We start from the raw sequence: 16357 nt of genomic DNA on the forward strand, positions 1-16357 counted from the left end.
GAATAGACTGTCAATAAATAAAGACCCTCATATTTTTCACCCAGTGGAAAAAATAGTCTTTGACCCTCCTTTCCAAATAATTATTGTATCTGTTTATATAACAGAAGTACGAAGGTTGTCTTCCTATAGAAGTAAAGGCTGTTCCTGAGGGCAGTGTCATTCCCAGAGGAAATGTACTGTTCACTGTTGAAAACACTGATCCAGACTGTTATTGGCTCACAAACTGGATTGAGGTAATTAACAAAAAAATCTCTGCGTGATTGATGGTATATTTGCTTTATTTTCACTATGACCTGATCATGTGTTTCAATCCACCTTTCAAAGTGTCGTTCAGCCCTTTAATATGAGGAAATGCATAATTAAATACAAGTTGTGCTATTAGTTTATTTTTACAGTGACAAATTACTTTTATACAAAGTAATACAGTCAAAAGGCATTGGTATATTAATTTTTGTGAAACTCTTTCCCCCCCCCCCCAGATACATGTAATGCAGCTTGTATATATGCTATTGGTTGGCTCATAAACTGCTTAATTCTCTGTCCTAGGGTGATTCAAACCATGTGTGCCCTGCTAGGTATAAAGTTGTGCCAAGGTAGCTGTGCGTTCAGGTCAACAGAGAACAGGAGCCTAGGATTGGCCACCATTGTCAAGCTGTGTACATGGTGCACTTTCTTCCTTCTGACCCAAAGTGCAACTGGTTCTTTAGGATCTCCACAATAATTTTGTTTATCTCTTTAATGTATTTATTTTTATTTTATTTAAATATTTTTAAACGGCACTTTCATAAAAAAAATGCAAGGTGCTGTACAACCTCAAAACACAATACTGCAATAAAAACAATAAGGATGTCAGCCACATCAGTGAAAGCTGGTTGGCAAAGTATCTCGTATCTCAGGTCTGTCTGAATAATACAGTTTTCAGAAGATGTCTGAAAGCAACTGCTGCCAAACCTCTGTTGGCAAGAACTTCTATAGGGCAGGGTCTGCCACACTAAAGCTCCCTGGTAAAGGCCAGCCGAATCTCAAGGGCTTGTGGGAGCACCAAAAGTGCTGCATCCAAAGGCCTCAGCAGTCAAGGTGGAGCGGTAAGGAATCAGGCGACTTTGGGCCCAAGTTGTCTAGGACGTTGTGAATTAACACAAGAACCTTAAACCTGGCCCAGTAGCAAATTGGTAACTAATGCAGCTCTCACTGTAACAGTGTAATGCCAGTAACCTGCTCCTGTAGGCTGTCTGGCTATTGCATTCTGTACTAGCTGTAGCTTCCAGACCAGATACAGGGGCAGCCCCACATGGAGGACATTACAATAACTGAGTCTTGAGGCTACAAAGATTTACCAGGCTCATATTTCAGTCACTATCTTTTTCCACCCTTTCCCCTCCCAAATTAGGTGAAAATACAAATAATTGTGTTTACTGCTCCAGAGATGAGATATTATTTTTGCTAACCCTTTTCAATTGATGGAAGTAGAATGCAGCAGAAATGTCTGTTGAATGGATCTGAAACCTTTCATACTTTAAAAGAATTATTTCTGAACTTTTAAAGGTGATATGACATGATCAATGGAAACGTAAATTACCTGTGTACATGTATGAACACTACCTGTCATATCTAATTTCTTTCTATATTGTAGTTCCCATTTAGTGCAACATTATCCTTTTATATCTATCTTGCAGTGGGCATCTTCACACTTACTCATTGAACATCGTATTTTTTCCTAGACTATTCTTGTTCAGTCATGGTATCCAATCACAGTAGCCACAAACTCCAGAGAACAAAAGAAGATCCTAGCAAAATATCTGCTAGAAACCTCAGGCAGTTTAGACGGTCTGGAATACAAGCTACATGATTTTGGTTACAGAGGGGTCTCTTCACAAGAGGTAATGCTCATATCCATTTTGTGTTGAAAGCTTTGTTGCTGAACAATACATATGTATATAAATTTGGGTAATAAGAATTAACAACTCTTGGCCACTGTTTAGCTACTGTATATACATTCTAAAACTGGGATTCATAAACCTTGAACACTTTGTACTGTCTTTTTTTCTTACAGCCTTAAACTTACAGCAGTAAAAAACAAGTCTGGCATTTCATATCTTGTTTATATTGTCCTGTAGATACTGACTGCAGAACTGAAAAAAGTACTTCTTAATTTGGAGTTACTATGCTTTGAAATCGAATGTTCTAGTCACTGCCATTTTTGAGCATACCTTTAATTCATAATCTTGTCTTATTCTCAGACTGCAGGAATAGGAGCCTCTGCACATTTGGTGAACTTTAAAGGAACTGACACAGTAGCAGGAATTGGTTTAATTAAAAAATACTATGGAACAAAAGACCCTGTGCCAGGCTATTCAGTACCAGCTGCTGAACACAGGTATCTTTGTATTCCTTTGAAATGTTGCATGTAGCTGTCAAGTCTAGATTAGCTGAAGCTATGGTCCCACTTCAGCTGAGAACACCACAAATCTTATTGTTAAAAACAACTTGAACTCATGTAAAATCATTAAACAGTTTGTTAGCAAGTCTCATACCAAGCAGCAAGAGCTATTGGTTGCTGTTTTTCCTTGCTATTGATTCTGCTGGTTTTATATGTACAAATGTAGTAACATTCAAATTTTCTTTATGACACTGGTTTTAAATTATTCAATTAAGGAGCGAAGTCTTTCCTGAATAATTACCAGGTCCCATGTAAGGAAAGTAGAAGTTTGATTTAGTAAGTTTATTATACTCCATGTTTTTACACTTTATTAAAGTTATTTGTTGAGATCTGAGTAATAAGTATTAGAAGAATTTATTAAATGTGTCATAATTGGCAAGCATGATGTTCAGTTTATTAAGAATTGACTATCTCTTTTGTCAACACATGAATTTTTCCATTGCAATCAAGTGCTTCCACTATAACATTAAAAGCTTGGCTGTTTTGAAAGTGTTCTAGAGGCAGATGTTAGCCTTCATGTGTATAGTGTAGCAAAATAAGGTAGTGTTGCTTAAACTATCAGCCTTGATATATCAGTATGAACAGACTGAATAACTTGTAATGTTCATCGAAAAGTACTGTTGGAAAAGTCCCATGTGTCTAAATATTTGATGTTTGAACATACATTTCTACCTATATTGAGTCTTTCAAATTCCTTTTGGTAGTCTTGCCATGCTATTACCATTTAGGTGGTCATAAAAATAATATTGTACTTTGTTTGTAGAGTAGGGAGGCTATGGGCTTTAACTTCAAGTACTGGATGGGGCAAATGCAGTGGTCGGGGTTTGGGGGGGATAATATACCATAAAACTGGTATTCACTATTGTCGGATACATAACTGTCATAAAAAGATCATGTTGAGTATATGTTTATGAATACTAAAGCTTAACTGAATATGATAGCGATAAGAGCTTAGTGCCTTCCACCATGCATCCCCAGAAGATCTGGTCCTTGCTGTCTTTTGGCAAGAATATAGGCTGATTTTTACATTCTCCTTTCTCTTTACACTGTCTCTAGAACGTTAATGATTCTGGTACTTTCCCTACTACCGAATTGCCTGAGAGGTTCCTTCAGTGGCTTGATAATACAGGTTCCTTAGAACTGGTTTTGTGTAAGAGGGGTCTTCAAGCATAAGCTCTTGGTTCCTGAGAAATCTGATTAAACCCTTGAGATTAAATGCAAATTTCATGTTCCAGCAATTACTCTGATATCCTGCTGGTATTCATGTTCATATGTATGCATTCACTTGATCCGTCTTCAGGATGAGCATTATTACTGCTCCCTTGACATCTGCCCCTCCAAAGTTGGGAGTAGCCAAGAACTTCCATGTGGCAATTAAGATCTTGGGCTAAATTGGGTGGCAAAAGCTGATTCATATGAGTGAAAGCAGCATGTAAAATCTATAACACTTCAGAAAACATAACTGATTGAAATCTATACAATCTATTGGTTAAAAAGTAGTGTGAATATAAGGAATAGTTGCATTGTATTGTTTGTTATGTGCCTTCAAGTCAATTACGACTTATGGCGACCCTATGAATCAGCGACCTCCAGTAGCATCTGTAAGTTCAGGTCTGTGGCTTCCTTTATGGAATCAATCCATCTCTTGTTTGGTCTTCTTCTTTTTCTACTCCCTTCTGTTTTTCCCAGCATTATTGTCTTTTCTAGTGAATCATGTCTTCTCATGATGTGTCCAAAATATGATAACCTCAGTTTCATCATTTTAGCTTCTAGTGATAGTTCTGGTTTAATTTGTTCTGAGACCCAGTTATTTGTCTTTTTTGCTGTTCATGGTATCCGCAAAGCTCTCCTGCACGAAATTTCAAATGAGTGGATTTTTCTCTTATCCGCTTTTTTCACTGTCTAACTTTCACATCCATACATAGAGATCGGAAATACCATGGTCTGAATGATCCTGACTTTAGTGTTCAGTGATACATCTTCACAATTGAGGACGTTTTCTAGTTCTCTCATAGCTGCCCTCCCCAGTCCTAGCCTTCTTCTGATTTCTTGACTGTTGTCTCCATTTTGGTTAATGACTGTGTCGAGGTATTGATAATCCTTTACAAGTTCAATGTCCTCATTGTCAACTTTAAAGCTACATAAATCTGTTGTCATTACTTTAGTCTTTTTGAGTTCTGCTGTAGTCCTGCTTTTGTGCTTTCCTCTTTAACTTTCATCAGCATTCATTTCAGATCGTTACTGGTTTCTGCTAGTAGTATGATATTGTCTGCGTATCTTAAATTATTGATATTTCTCCCTCCAGTGTTCACACCTCCTTCATCTTGGTCCAATACCGCTTTCTGTATCTGTTCTGTGTATAGATTAAACAAATAGAGTGATAAAATACACCCCTGTCTCACACCCTTTCCGATGGGGAACCAATTGGTTTCTCCGTATTCCGTCCTTACAGTAGCCTCTTGTCCAGAGTATAGGTTGCGCATCAGGACAATCAGATGCTGTGGCACCCCCATTTCTTTTAAAGCATTCCATAGTTTTCCATTATCTACACAGTCAAAGGATTTGCTGTAATCTATGAAGCACAGGGTGATTTTCTTCTGGAATTCCTTGCTCCATTCCATTATCCAACGCATGCTTGCGATATGATCTCTGGTGCCTCTTCCCTTTTTAAATCCACCTTGGACATTTGGCATTTCTTGCTCCATATATGGTAAGAGCCTTTGTTGTAGAATCTTGAGCATCACTTTACTTGCATGGGATATTAAGGCAATAGTTCGATAATTACTGCATTCCCTGGGATCTCCTTTCTTTGGAATTGGGATATATATTGAATGCTTCCAGTCTGTCGGCCATTGTTTAGTTTTCCATATTTGTTGACAAATTTTTGTCAAAATTTGGACAGATTGTCTCAGTAGCTTGTAGCAACTCTATTGGTATGCCATCTGTTCCTGGTGATTTGTTTCTTCCAAGTATTTTAAGAGCAGCTTTCACCTCACATTCTAAAATTTCTGGTTCTTCATCATACCGTTCCTTCATGAATGAATCTGTCATCCTGGCATCTCTTTTATAGAGTTCTTCAGTGTATTGCTCCCGTCTTCCTTTTATTTCATCTTGGTCAGTCAGTGGGTTCCCCTGTTGATTATTCAACATCCCTACTCTTGGTTTAAATTTCCCTTTAATTTCTGTAATTTTTTGGAATAGGGCTCTTGTTCTATCCTTTTTGTTCTCCTCTTCTATTTCTATGCAGTAACTATTATAATTGTTCTCTTTGTCCCTATGTACTAGTCGCTGTATTGTTGCATTTAGGGTTCTGACCGTGTTTCTATCTCCCTTTGCTTTTGATTTCCTTCTCTCTTTAACCATTTTAAGAGTTTCTTCAGTCATCTATTGAGGTCTTTCTCTCTTTTTAACTAGAAGTATTGCCTTTTTGCATTCTTCCCTGATAATGTCTCTGACTTCACTACATTGTTCTTCTGGTTCTCTGTCAACTAAGTTTAAGCCTCAAACCTGTTCCTTATTTCATCTTTATATTCTTCTGGGATGTTACTTAAATTGTATTTTGTATTATGATTGCTTTGTTGTTCTTTAGCTTTACTCTGATTTTCAGTATGACCAGTTCATAATCTGTACCACAGGCTGCTCCTGGTCTTGTTTTTGCAGAAAGTATGGAACTTCTCCATCTTCTGCTACCAGTTATGTAATCAATTTGATTCCTATATTGACCATTTGGTGATGTCCACCTGTACAGTCGTCTTTTCAGTTGCTCAAAAAATGTGTTTGCGAGAAACTAATCATTGGCTTCACAGAATTCGATAAGTCTTTCTCCTGCTTCATTTCTGTCTCCTAAGCCCCATTTCCCCACAATTCCTAGTTCTTCTCTGTTCCCTACTTTTGCATTCCAGTCCCCCATGATTATCAGCACATCTTGTTTTGGTGTGTGATCAATTCCTTCCTGTACTTCTGAGTAAAATCTCTCCAATTCCTCTTCTGTGTTTGCCATTGGAGCATAGACTTGGATGATGGTTATGTTAATAGGTTTCCTGTTTAATCTTATTGAAATCACTCACTCAGACCTTGTGTTGTAGCTCCTAATTGCTTTTGCTACATCACTTCTCACTATTAGAGCAACCCCATTTCTTCTTAATTTCTCATTTCCTGCATAAAATATTTTGTAGTTGCCTGATTGAAAATGTCCCATTCCCATCCATTTTAATTAACTCACGCCAAGTATTGTAATGTTGATACGTTCCATTTCTTGTTTGACAATTTCTAACTTTCCCTGGTTTATGCTTCTCACGTTCCATGTTCCTATTGTGTGTGTCATACAACTCCAGACTCCCCTTTTGCATCTGCGCGCATCAGCCTCTGGGCTTCCTTTCGGCTTTAACCCATCGGCGTCATTAGTCACAGTGCTACTCGTACTTGTCCTTTGTTCTTCCCCAGTAGCTCATTGAATGCCTTCTGACCTGGGGGTCTCATCTTCCAGCACTATCTCATGTTGCATTTTGGATTCTCTGTTCATAGGGTTGGCATGGTAAGAGGTATTCAGAGGTGGTTTACCATTGCCTTCCTCTGAGTTTGGATGCATCTTAGTCTGGTGTCTCAGCTTTGACCATTCTGCCTTGGGTGCCCCTGCTAGGAGTCCAGTCTCTTAGTCTAGACTCCTGACAGCATTGTTCTCAGCTTCTTCAACACTCTCAAACCCTCTCACCACGTTAAGGTGTGCATCCTAGGGGGGTATTGTATTGCATTGTACTATGCATTGTATTAGCATAGATTATAATTGTGTACTGCAGTATTACATATGCTGAAAGGAAAATGCAACTTGGCACATATATGTCAAGTTAGTAAATATCTTCTGTTTTTTCAGTACTATAACAGCTTGGGGAAAAGACCATGAAAAAGATGCTTTTGAACACATAGTGACACAATTTTCTTCAGTGCCTGTATCTGTGGTCAGTGACAGTTATGACATTTACAATGCTTGCGAAAAAATATGGGGTGAAGATTTAAGGCAATTAATTGAATCAAGAAGTTCAGAAGCTCCACTGATTATTAGGCCAGATTCAGGAAATCCTCTTGACACCGTGCTAAAGGTAAATATTTTTAAAATGTCTTAAAATTACTTAATAAAGTTATTTAGGAAAACCCTATTCTTTTAATCTAATGCTATTTCTGCAAATGACTCCAATCTAAAACCACTTAGGAATATCTTACTGGGTTTTACAACCTGTGCTTCAAGATAATTTTTGTCAGAACTGTTCAGTTTATATTTCCAAATGTATTTATGGGCTATGCTGATACTTATTAAATTGACATAATATATAATCAGTTTCTAAAGAAAGGCCTAAGTATCTAATATAGTTGAAATGAAACCTGAAATTTATTGAACGGCTTGGTTTGCATATCATGGTAAGCTGAAGTATGGCTTACCGGATCGCACGAATGTGTTGCCTCCAAGACAGGAGCTTGCATTTGCTTTGTTCTTCCCTGGTCTTTTTAGCACAATGCGGTGGCTAAGCCAAGATTTGGCTCTGTGTGTCTGAACTTGGGATCATGGTTAAGGTATCTCCTTCGCCATGATGAGTATCCACAGCACAATCCTTGGCTGTGCTATCCTTTCTCTCATTCTTATAAGTAGCAGCTTGGAAAGTGATTGTCCCACCCTTTCACTCCTAGCTGTCATGCGTGAGAGTAGTAAGAGAGATTATTTAAGTGAAGTAACTGTGAACTATCCACTTGTTTGTTTGCATAGTGCCTTATCTCAATTATAATTACAATTTTAGGATGTATTGGTGGGGACACATGACGTAATTGTTTCCAAAGTAATTGTTTAGAATCGTGGTGTCCAGAATTGTCTCTGAAATGTGAGCATTTCAAATTTGGCTTTCAGAAATGTAGGCCACAGACCAGAAATAACACTGCTTTACATGTATGGTGCCTCTGCTTTGCCAATAAAAGTTAATGATTTCAGTTTACTGGCATAATGGAGTGCTTGATAAACAATCACAAATGCTTCAGCTGCTGCTATCTACAAGAACTACTTTGTTTAAATTGGCACTGGTTCCAGTAGGCAGATGCTATATAATGTTAAGACATTACTGACATCTGAGGAAAGACTTTGAGTGGTCCAGAACAATTTTATAATTAAATAGAGGGCTTGGGAGATGCTGGAGGCTTTAGCAGGTAGCCTTAGCACAGGGATGGGGAGCCATTTATTTATTTAAAACATTTCTATCTCACCCTTCTACCCTACAATAGGGCACTCAGGGTGGCTTACAATAAAATCACATACATACATAATAAAAGTATACACAATAAAAACCCAAAATTTTACAGTAAATTAAAATAAATAAAGTACAGTTAAATACATAAAACACAATATGCATATACACACACACACACACACACACACAGACATATATGTAAATATATATGCATAGATATATGGGGGAGTCATACTAAAAGGACTCCAAAGATAAAAATTAAAAATAAAGAGCTCAACAATAAAGAGCTTAAAAACAGTGTCAGGCTCACCCATCAGTCCCTCTCAAAGGCTCTCCAGAACAAGATAGCTTTCACAAATTTCTGGAAAACCATCAGGGAGGGAGCAGAGCGGGCTTCTTGAGGCAGGAAATTCCAGAGCCTTGGGGCCACAACTGAAAAGGCTCTCTCCCGTGTGCCTGTCAATCTAACATCTTTCAATCCAGGCACGCAGAGGAGACCAGAGGCAGATGATCTTAAATTCAGGGTAGGAACATATGGATGTAAGCGGCCCATCAGGTACCCTGGTCCAAGGCTGTTTAGGGCTTTAAAGGTCAAAACCAGCACTTTGAGTTGGGCCCAGAAACAAATTGGGAGCCAGTGGAGTCAATAAAGCACAGAGGTGATATGCCCCCTGCACCATGGCAGTTAACATCGTGGCTGTTGCATTTTGGACCAACTGTAGTTTCCGAACCATTTTCAAAGGCAGCCCCATATAGAGTGTGTTACAATAGTCAAGCCTCGATGTCACCAATTCATATGTCACTATGGCCAAGTCAACTGCTTCCAGGAATAGATGCAACTGGTAGACCATTTTGAGATGACTGAAAGCACTCCTGGCTACCACAGCCACCTGCAGCATGGTGATCCAAGAGAACTCCCCAACTGCAAACCTGCTGCTTCAAGGGGAGAGCAACCCATCCAGAATCGGTTGCAACCCTGTCCATGGTGCAGTTTCCTCCTCGGCCAGCAACACTTCCGTCTTGTCTGGATTAAGTTTCAGTTTGTTAGCCCACATCCAGTCCTTCACAGCCTCCAGGCACTGGTTTAAGATGAGCACTCCCTCCTGCAATCAGATGGTAGGGAGAGATAGAGTTGAGTGACATCAGCATATTGATGACATTGTACTCCAAATTTGTACTCCAAATCTCCGGATGACCTCTCCCAGTAGTTTCATATAGATGTTGAAGAGCATGGGAGACAGAACGGAACCCTGCGGAACCTCATAGACCAACAGCCAGGGGGACGAGCAGTAGTCTCCTAGTACCACTTTCTGGGTCCTGTCCATCAGGTAGGATTGGAGCCACTGTAAAAGAGTGCCTCCCAAACCCATCCCAGCTAGACGGTCTAGAAAGATACGATGGTCAATGGTATCGAAGGCCGCTGAGAGGTCCAGCAGCACCAACAGGGATGCACTCCCCTATCTGATGCCCAGTGTAGGTCATCAAACAGGGCAACCAGGGCAGTCTCTGTCCCATGACCAGGCCTGAAGCCTGATTGAAAAGGATCTAGATAATCCAATTCATCCAGAAAAACTTGGAAAACTTAATGGCCCCCCTAGGGGTCCAGTTTGGTCCATGAGGCCATTTTCCCTAAACCACACCCACTCACTCACCAGCTGACATCACTAGTGATGTCAGTTGATGAGTGGGAGAACAAGGTTTAATCCTGCCTTGGCTGTGAACAAGGTGGCACAGCCAAAGCAGCAGGATTTAATCCCTGCTCACTTGCTGAGCAAAGATTAAAGCCCTGTGTATGTGCAAGGCTTATTGTTATTTCTGCAAAGCAGAACATGGAGAAGGTAGCGGCCATGGCGACGGCGCAGAGCGGTGCAGACGTCGTAGCCGCTCCAGCAAACAGCGGCAGTAACAGCAGCAGCCGGAGTAGCAGCCGCCCCACCTCAGCAGGCTCTTCTCCTTGCTCCTCTGCCAGTCAGGGGCTCCCGGGTCGGCAAGGAGCGGTGGATGCACTAACTGGGAGGCCTGATGGAGGTGGTGGGAGCAGCAGCAGCCCCAGTTCAGCCACGGCCAGTCTGGGAGGGAGCACTGGCGGCACGGGAGGGGGGCTGGCGGCAGGCAGGAAGACAGAGTCGGTGCTCGAGGGCTCTCTGAGCAAATACACCAACCTCATCCAAGGCTGGCAAAGCAGGTACTGTACTTCATACTGCGCGAAGAGGAAAACGCAAGGTCTCTTGTCTCTAAGTTACAAAATGGAGGACTGCGTTTTTGGGAGTCATGAAGATCATGTCTTGAAAAAGCTGAAGAAGAGCCAATTTGTGTCCTTTCAAACTGAGACTGTCTTACCTCCGGAGCAGAGCATATCTAGTATAAAAAACCTGGCTGAATGCAGTTCTCTTATTGTGACACATTTAAATGTTTTTTCTTTTCTTTTCTTTTAATAATGTTATTTGTTGTTTAATTTTGAGAATTGCATCATTGTATTGATGTATTATGATGTGTTGTTATATTTGTGTTTTTGTAAGCCGCCTTGAGGGCCTTTTGGCCATAAGGCGGGGTATAAATTTTATTGTTGTTGTTGTTAAAAATAATAATAATAATAATATTGATAGCTACTTGCTAAAGCAGGAGTGGGGAACCTTTTTGGCTCCATGGGCCAGATCCCTTTTGCTTCCCTTAAGTCTCCAGGAAAGGAGACTTAAAGGGGGAGGAGGGAAACTTGGAAGAGGCTTCTGCAAGTCTCCCAACCTTCCCCTTTAAGTCCCCGATCAGAGAGACGTAAGGGAAGTAAAAGGGTTTTTGACTGGTGGGCATCCCCACTCGGCTACCAGTCATGCAATGTCATAATGAAGCAATGTGATTAACAGATGGACGGAGCTGCCCACCTGTCGAATTTGGTCTGAGAGGCAGATCCTGATAAGGATCTGGTCCATGGAGCCAAAAAGGTTCCCCACCCCTGCCTTAGCAGGTAGCCGTCAATTTGCTTTGTAGGAAGTAATAAGCTTTGCACATTCCTCACTATAACAAATATTCAACTAACTGTCCAGTCAAGAGACACTGACTTAACAAGAATCAAGTAGTAAGGGTACATCAGCTGTACCAGTAGCAGAGGTTGTGAGGCAGAAACACCTTTTTACCAGAGGATGGTGGCAGCAAATGAATGAATGAATAATTTATTTCAATCAAAGATCAGTACATAAGGTGGCAGAAAATATTTCAGCTCTTCTACATCTGCCCCTACATAGGCCATATCAGCAGGTTGTTTTAAGAATGGGAAGCTTATTCTCAAAGGAGAGTCTGCCATTCTTTTACAAAGTGCCTGAGTGTCTTTAGTCCTAGCTTGCTTTCTTCCCCTGAAGGATTCCATTATTCTGGACTGTTTCTGCAGGCATGGGATAAGATTCCCCTGGGGATGCAGATTGCTTGCAGAGAAGATCCCACAATCCTTCGATGGAGTTCACATTCCCTGTGTCCCAAGCTTCAAAGGCTTGCACCTCTAATGCACTTGACTTTTAAAGTACTTGGAGGGGAGGGAGCACCAATGAGATTAGTTCCAGGTAGAAATCGGGGGCATACTGTCCCAACAAACTCCTCCTCCAGCAAAGTTTGGGTGGTGTTCAATGCTAGTTCTACTCAGAGTAGATCTGTTGAAGTTAATAGACATGACCAAATTAAGTTCATTAATTTCAGTGACTTTACTCTGAGCAGGACCATGCAACCTATGAATTCGTACATATATTATTTGTATAAACTCCACCTTTCTTCAGTTGATCAAAGCAGCTCACAATATAAATTTAAAACAATTTCATATAAACAGAATAATTAATATTAAAGCCTGAAATAGGAACACCAACAAAATACAAGCATTTTCCTCTCCCCATCTAGCCAACAGAATAGATTTTAGTGGTATCTAAATGTCACAAGAATATTGATGAACCTCTTTGAGGACATTCCACAATGCAGTGCAAACAAGTATGCTGATGCTAGTTTAGGCTTGATCCTAAGCAAACAAGACAGCCACTTTTTGGAAATTTCCTACTGAGAATCCGGCACTTCAAACTTAATTGGCTTTTAGTAATATCCCAGTCTGGTCTCTGTTTCTTAACATAGTAAACGTCCCTATATCATCTCATAATCACTGGTCCATCTAATTCAGTGTTGTCTAAACACTGAGCGGCCGCAGTTCTCCAGGGTTTCAGGTGGTGCTAGGGGCTTTCCTAGCCTTACCTAGAGGTCCCAGGGATTACATGCAAAACATGTGTTCTACCACTGAGCTATGGTCCTTCCTTAAGGTTTCCTTCAAAGTATAGTTCAAGTATGGTTCAGTAGTGACTGAGATCATTTCAGTTTTTCCTTTTGCAAATTCGTGAAGCATACAGCTTTGTTTCAAACGGCTCACATATTTGTATTATTGAACTGGCTTATTTAATGGAGTAATGGGCTAAATTGGTCAACTTTGTTTTCTGCAGGTTTTAGAAATTCTAGGAGGGAAGTTCCCTATTACAGAAAATGAAAAAGGCTATAAAGTGTTGCCTCCTTACCTCAGAATTATTCAAGGAGATGGTGTAGATATCAATACATTGCAAGAGGTGAGACTTTTTATCAATGACTGATGTCAAGTAGCAATTAAATCAGACCTTAGAAATATGTGAAGAACTTGTCTTCATTCATGATATTGTTCCCAAACCTTTTTCTTAAAAACTTGAGGAAATAATCAGCACACATATAAGATAAAAATAAAAATGTTTTGTTTTTTCATTTCCTCCCTAAAAGTTCATCACAAAAAAGCATAATGTATAACATTCTGAACTAGTGACCTTAACGATACTTTTAGTAACTAACAGTTAGGTGAATTGTATCTCGAATATGAACACTTGCACTTCAGAGTGAAACAGCTTGTAAACAAATGCAGAAATTTTGAATGGTAACATACAATTTCTTTTTTCAAGTTTTTTATTAAATGAATAAACAAACAACAAAATAAACATTACCAAATAAACATAATAAATATCAAAATGCATTACTATGATGAATATACACTATTCAGTACAGAGAATCATTATCAAAGTAGTATCATCACATATTTTGTACATTGGTGCTAGAAGGGAATTTAAGGTGTTATTAACTGTAACATAAGAAATAAAGTCCTGCATAAAGGTTCTCAGGGTTCTCTTTACTTGTAGAGACCTTCAAATTGTGTGAATTTCTTTCTGAAATAGCTTAAGTTCCATAGTTTTTATACCAAAGATGTATATCCAAATTTTGTGCAGTCTTCCACTTCTGTGCTATAGAGAGTCTGGCAGAGGTCAACATACATGTTAAAAGTTCTTGTGAACCAAATATTTTCATATGAGCGTCCCAGAGGTTGAACAATAACAAATGAGGAGTCATAAGAACTGTAAAATCAAAAAGATGAGAAAGCCCAAATAAACTGCATTTCACACATGTTGCACAGGCGGACAGTCACACCATAAGTGGAAAAAAGTTCCTTTTGACCCACAGCAACATCAACAACCTGAATTCATTCTAGAGGTTATACAGGAATTCTGTAAATGTGTGCAATACCATCTGTAGGAAAACTTCAGGAACCATTCTTGGACATAAACCGAGACATGCAACTCATTTTTCCAAACAGTTTTAAGGCCTAAAAGGGGACTAGTAGAAATATACAATTTTTGATAAAATTTGGCCTATAATCCTCCATCCCTATCACCAAAAGGAGGTAAAGAGGTTCTACCTGTGTTCCGAGAAATTTAACACTTAGAGGGGGCAATACTACCTTGCAATATTAAAACTTTATCCCATTATATCCTAGAGGCTCAGAAGCTACAGTACATAAGCTGTCTAAAACAAAAATATGACAGAATTTAAATTGCTTCCCTTGATGTTAATTTTCTCCGGATCAGAAACTGCTCTAACAATGAGTTATGATCAAACTAGATGTAACATTGGAGGTCATTACTGGAATCCCTGTCGTCTTTTGTAGCAGATGCTGGCAACTACATTAACGTGAGATTTTCAAAGAATAAATTCAGAGGCTGTTCTAATTATTGATTATTCTTAAATAGCCTAAAGTTACTCTTCCCATAAGAATCACTTTGTCTGTAAAAGAACACTGTGGTAAATGCATAATATGGAAAATGAGTCTTGTTTGCTCAGCCCTTAATATATTTTCTATCTCTTATCAGATGGTGGAAGGAATGAAACAAAAGAAATGGAGTATTGAAAATATTGCATTTGGATCTGGTGGAGCTTTATTGCAGAAATTAACTAGGGATCTCTTGAATTGCTCTTTCAAATGCAGTTATGTGGTGACCAATGGCCTTGGGGTATGTTCTTTTAAATGTAGATTTTAAATTGGGGGGGGAATGAACCCATTGATTTCATTCTTCAGTGTGTATGCTCATTTTGGAAGGAGAATGATTACAGCATATTTTATTCTGAATTTTAGGTAAATGTCTTTAAAGATCCTGTAGCTGATCCTAATAAAAGGTCAAAAAAAGGCAGGTTATCGTTACACAGGACACCAAATGGAGACTTTGTTACACTAGAAGAAGGCAAGGGGGATCTTGAGGAATATGGGCAGGTATGTATTCTTTAACTCTAAGTCAAGGTTAGTCATACTTAATAAACACAAGGCCATGGATTTTAATGGGGCTGCTATGACTTAGTTGGATATTGCTCTTAAGAAATAATTTCATTTTCCTTAATCTTAAAAATATGAGGGATATGTGTAGCTTACTGCAGTGCTTTAGAAAACTATAAACTCAGAGCAGAATCACTTTATCCAGTAATTGTAAAGACAAATTGAAATGGCATGTCAATTGGAACATGGGTTCATACCCCAGTGACTAGAAACTGAGCAAACTGTAGATTTCAGTGATTTCCAGAGATTCTGCTTTTATTTCTTTAAAAAATGGAAAAGGACTGCCTTCAAGTCAATTCCGACTTATAGTGACCCTATGAATAGGGTTTTCATGGTAAGTGGTATTCAGAGGCGGTTTACCATTGCATTCCTCTGAGGCTGAGAGGCAGTGACTGGCCCAAGGTCACCCAGTGAACTGCATGGTTGTTTGGCGATTCGAACCCCTGGGTCTTATAAATGTAGCATTTTTGTAGCATGCTGAACACATTGCTTTGAAAACCATGTTTCCTCTCATTTCTACAGGTGCTACTGTAAGTTCTTTACAGTAGGGTCCTGCTTTTTGGCGTGCTGCTTTTTGGCATTCTGCTAGTACGGTGGCGCCAGTGGGGTGATCAGCTGGAGCATGGGGAGCTCCAGCCGCCGCACTACAGTTGATGAGCTGTAGTGCACGATCAGCTGGAGCATGGGGAGCTCACATGCTCCAGCTGATCGCTGTCAGCTGGAGCGTGGTGGCTGGAATTCAGTAGGCCCCCACTTTCCGGTGGTTTTCATTTTTCATCATGGGCCTGGAACGTAACCTGTCATGTGGGGCCCTACTGTATTCATAAATTTATTGTATTTTATTGTTTTCCATATATACCAGAGTTTGTCACAATTTAAGTCTTACTGTTGTTGTGTTGTAAAGCTCCCCCAATATACCAACCTATCATCCACATAGTAACTAGCATGTCAATAGTCACAGAGGACCATCAAGACTAAAAATTTCATTCACTGAGTTTTTGTTCACACACACATTTTTGGAAGTGGAGAAATATATGCCCTTAAAATGCA

The 16357-nt window shown here is 39.5% G+C and overlaps 1 protein-coding gene across 2 annotated transcripts in view; it reads left to right on the top strand.

Moving 5' to 3' along the window:
• NAMPT (nicotinamide phosphoribosyltransferase) overlaps positions 1 to 16357 on the top strand; it is a 35744-nt gene that overhangs the window by 15739 nt on the left and 3648 nt on the right. For both annotated transcript variants that reach the window (XM_061640389.1, XM_061640390.1), the window contains exons 4-10: positions 105 to 233; positions 1722 to 1880; positions 2241 to 2377; positions 7311 to 7536; positions 13131 to 13250; positions 14850 to 14990; positions 15113 to 15247. In XM_061640389.1, the coding sequence (XP_061496373.1) occupies positions 105 to 233; positions 1722 to 1880; positions 2241 to 2377; positions 7311 to 7536; positions 13131 to 13250; positions 14850 to 14990; positions 15113 to 15247 (1047 nt within the window). The remainder of the gene's footprint in view (positions 1 to 104; positions 234 to 1721; positions 1881 to 2240; positions 2378 to 7310; positions 7537 to 13130; positions 13251 to 14849; positions 14991 to 15112; positions 15248 to 16357) is intronic.

The sequence above is a fragment of the Rhineura floridana genome, chromosome 8 (genome assembly GCF_030035675.1).
Source record: "Rhineura floridana isolate rRhiFlo1 chromosome 8, rRhiFlo1.hap2, whole genome shotgun sequence".
In the NCBI taxonomy this organism is placed as follows: Eukaryota; Metazoa; Chordata; class Lepidosauria; order Squamata; family Rhineuridae; genus Rhineura; species Rhineura floridana.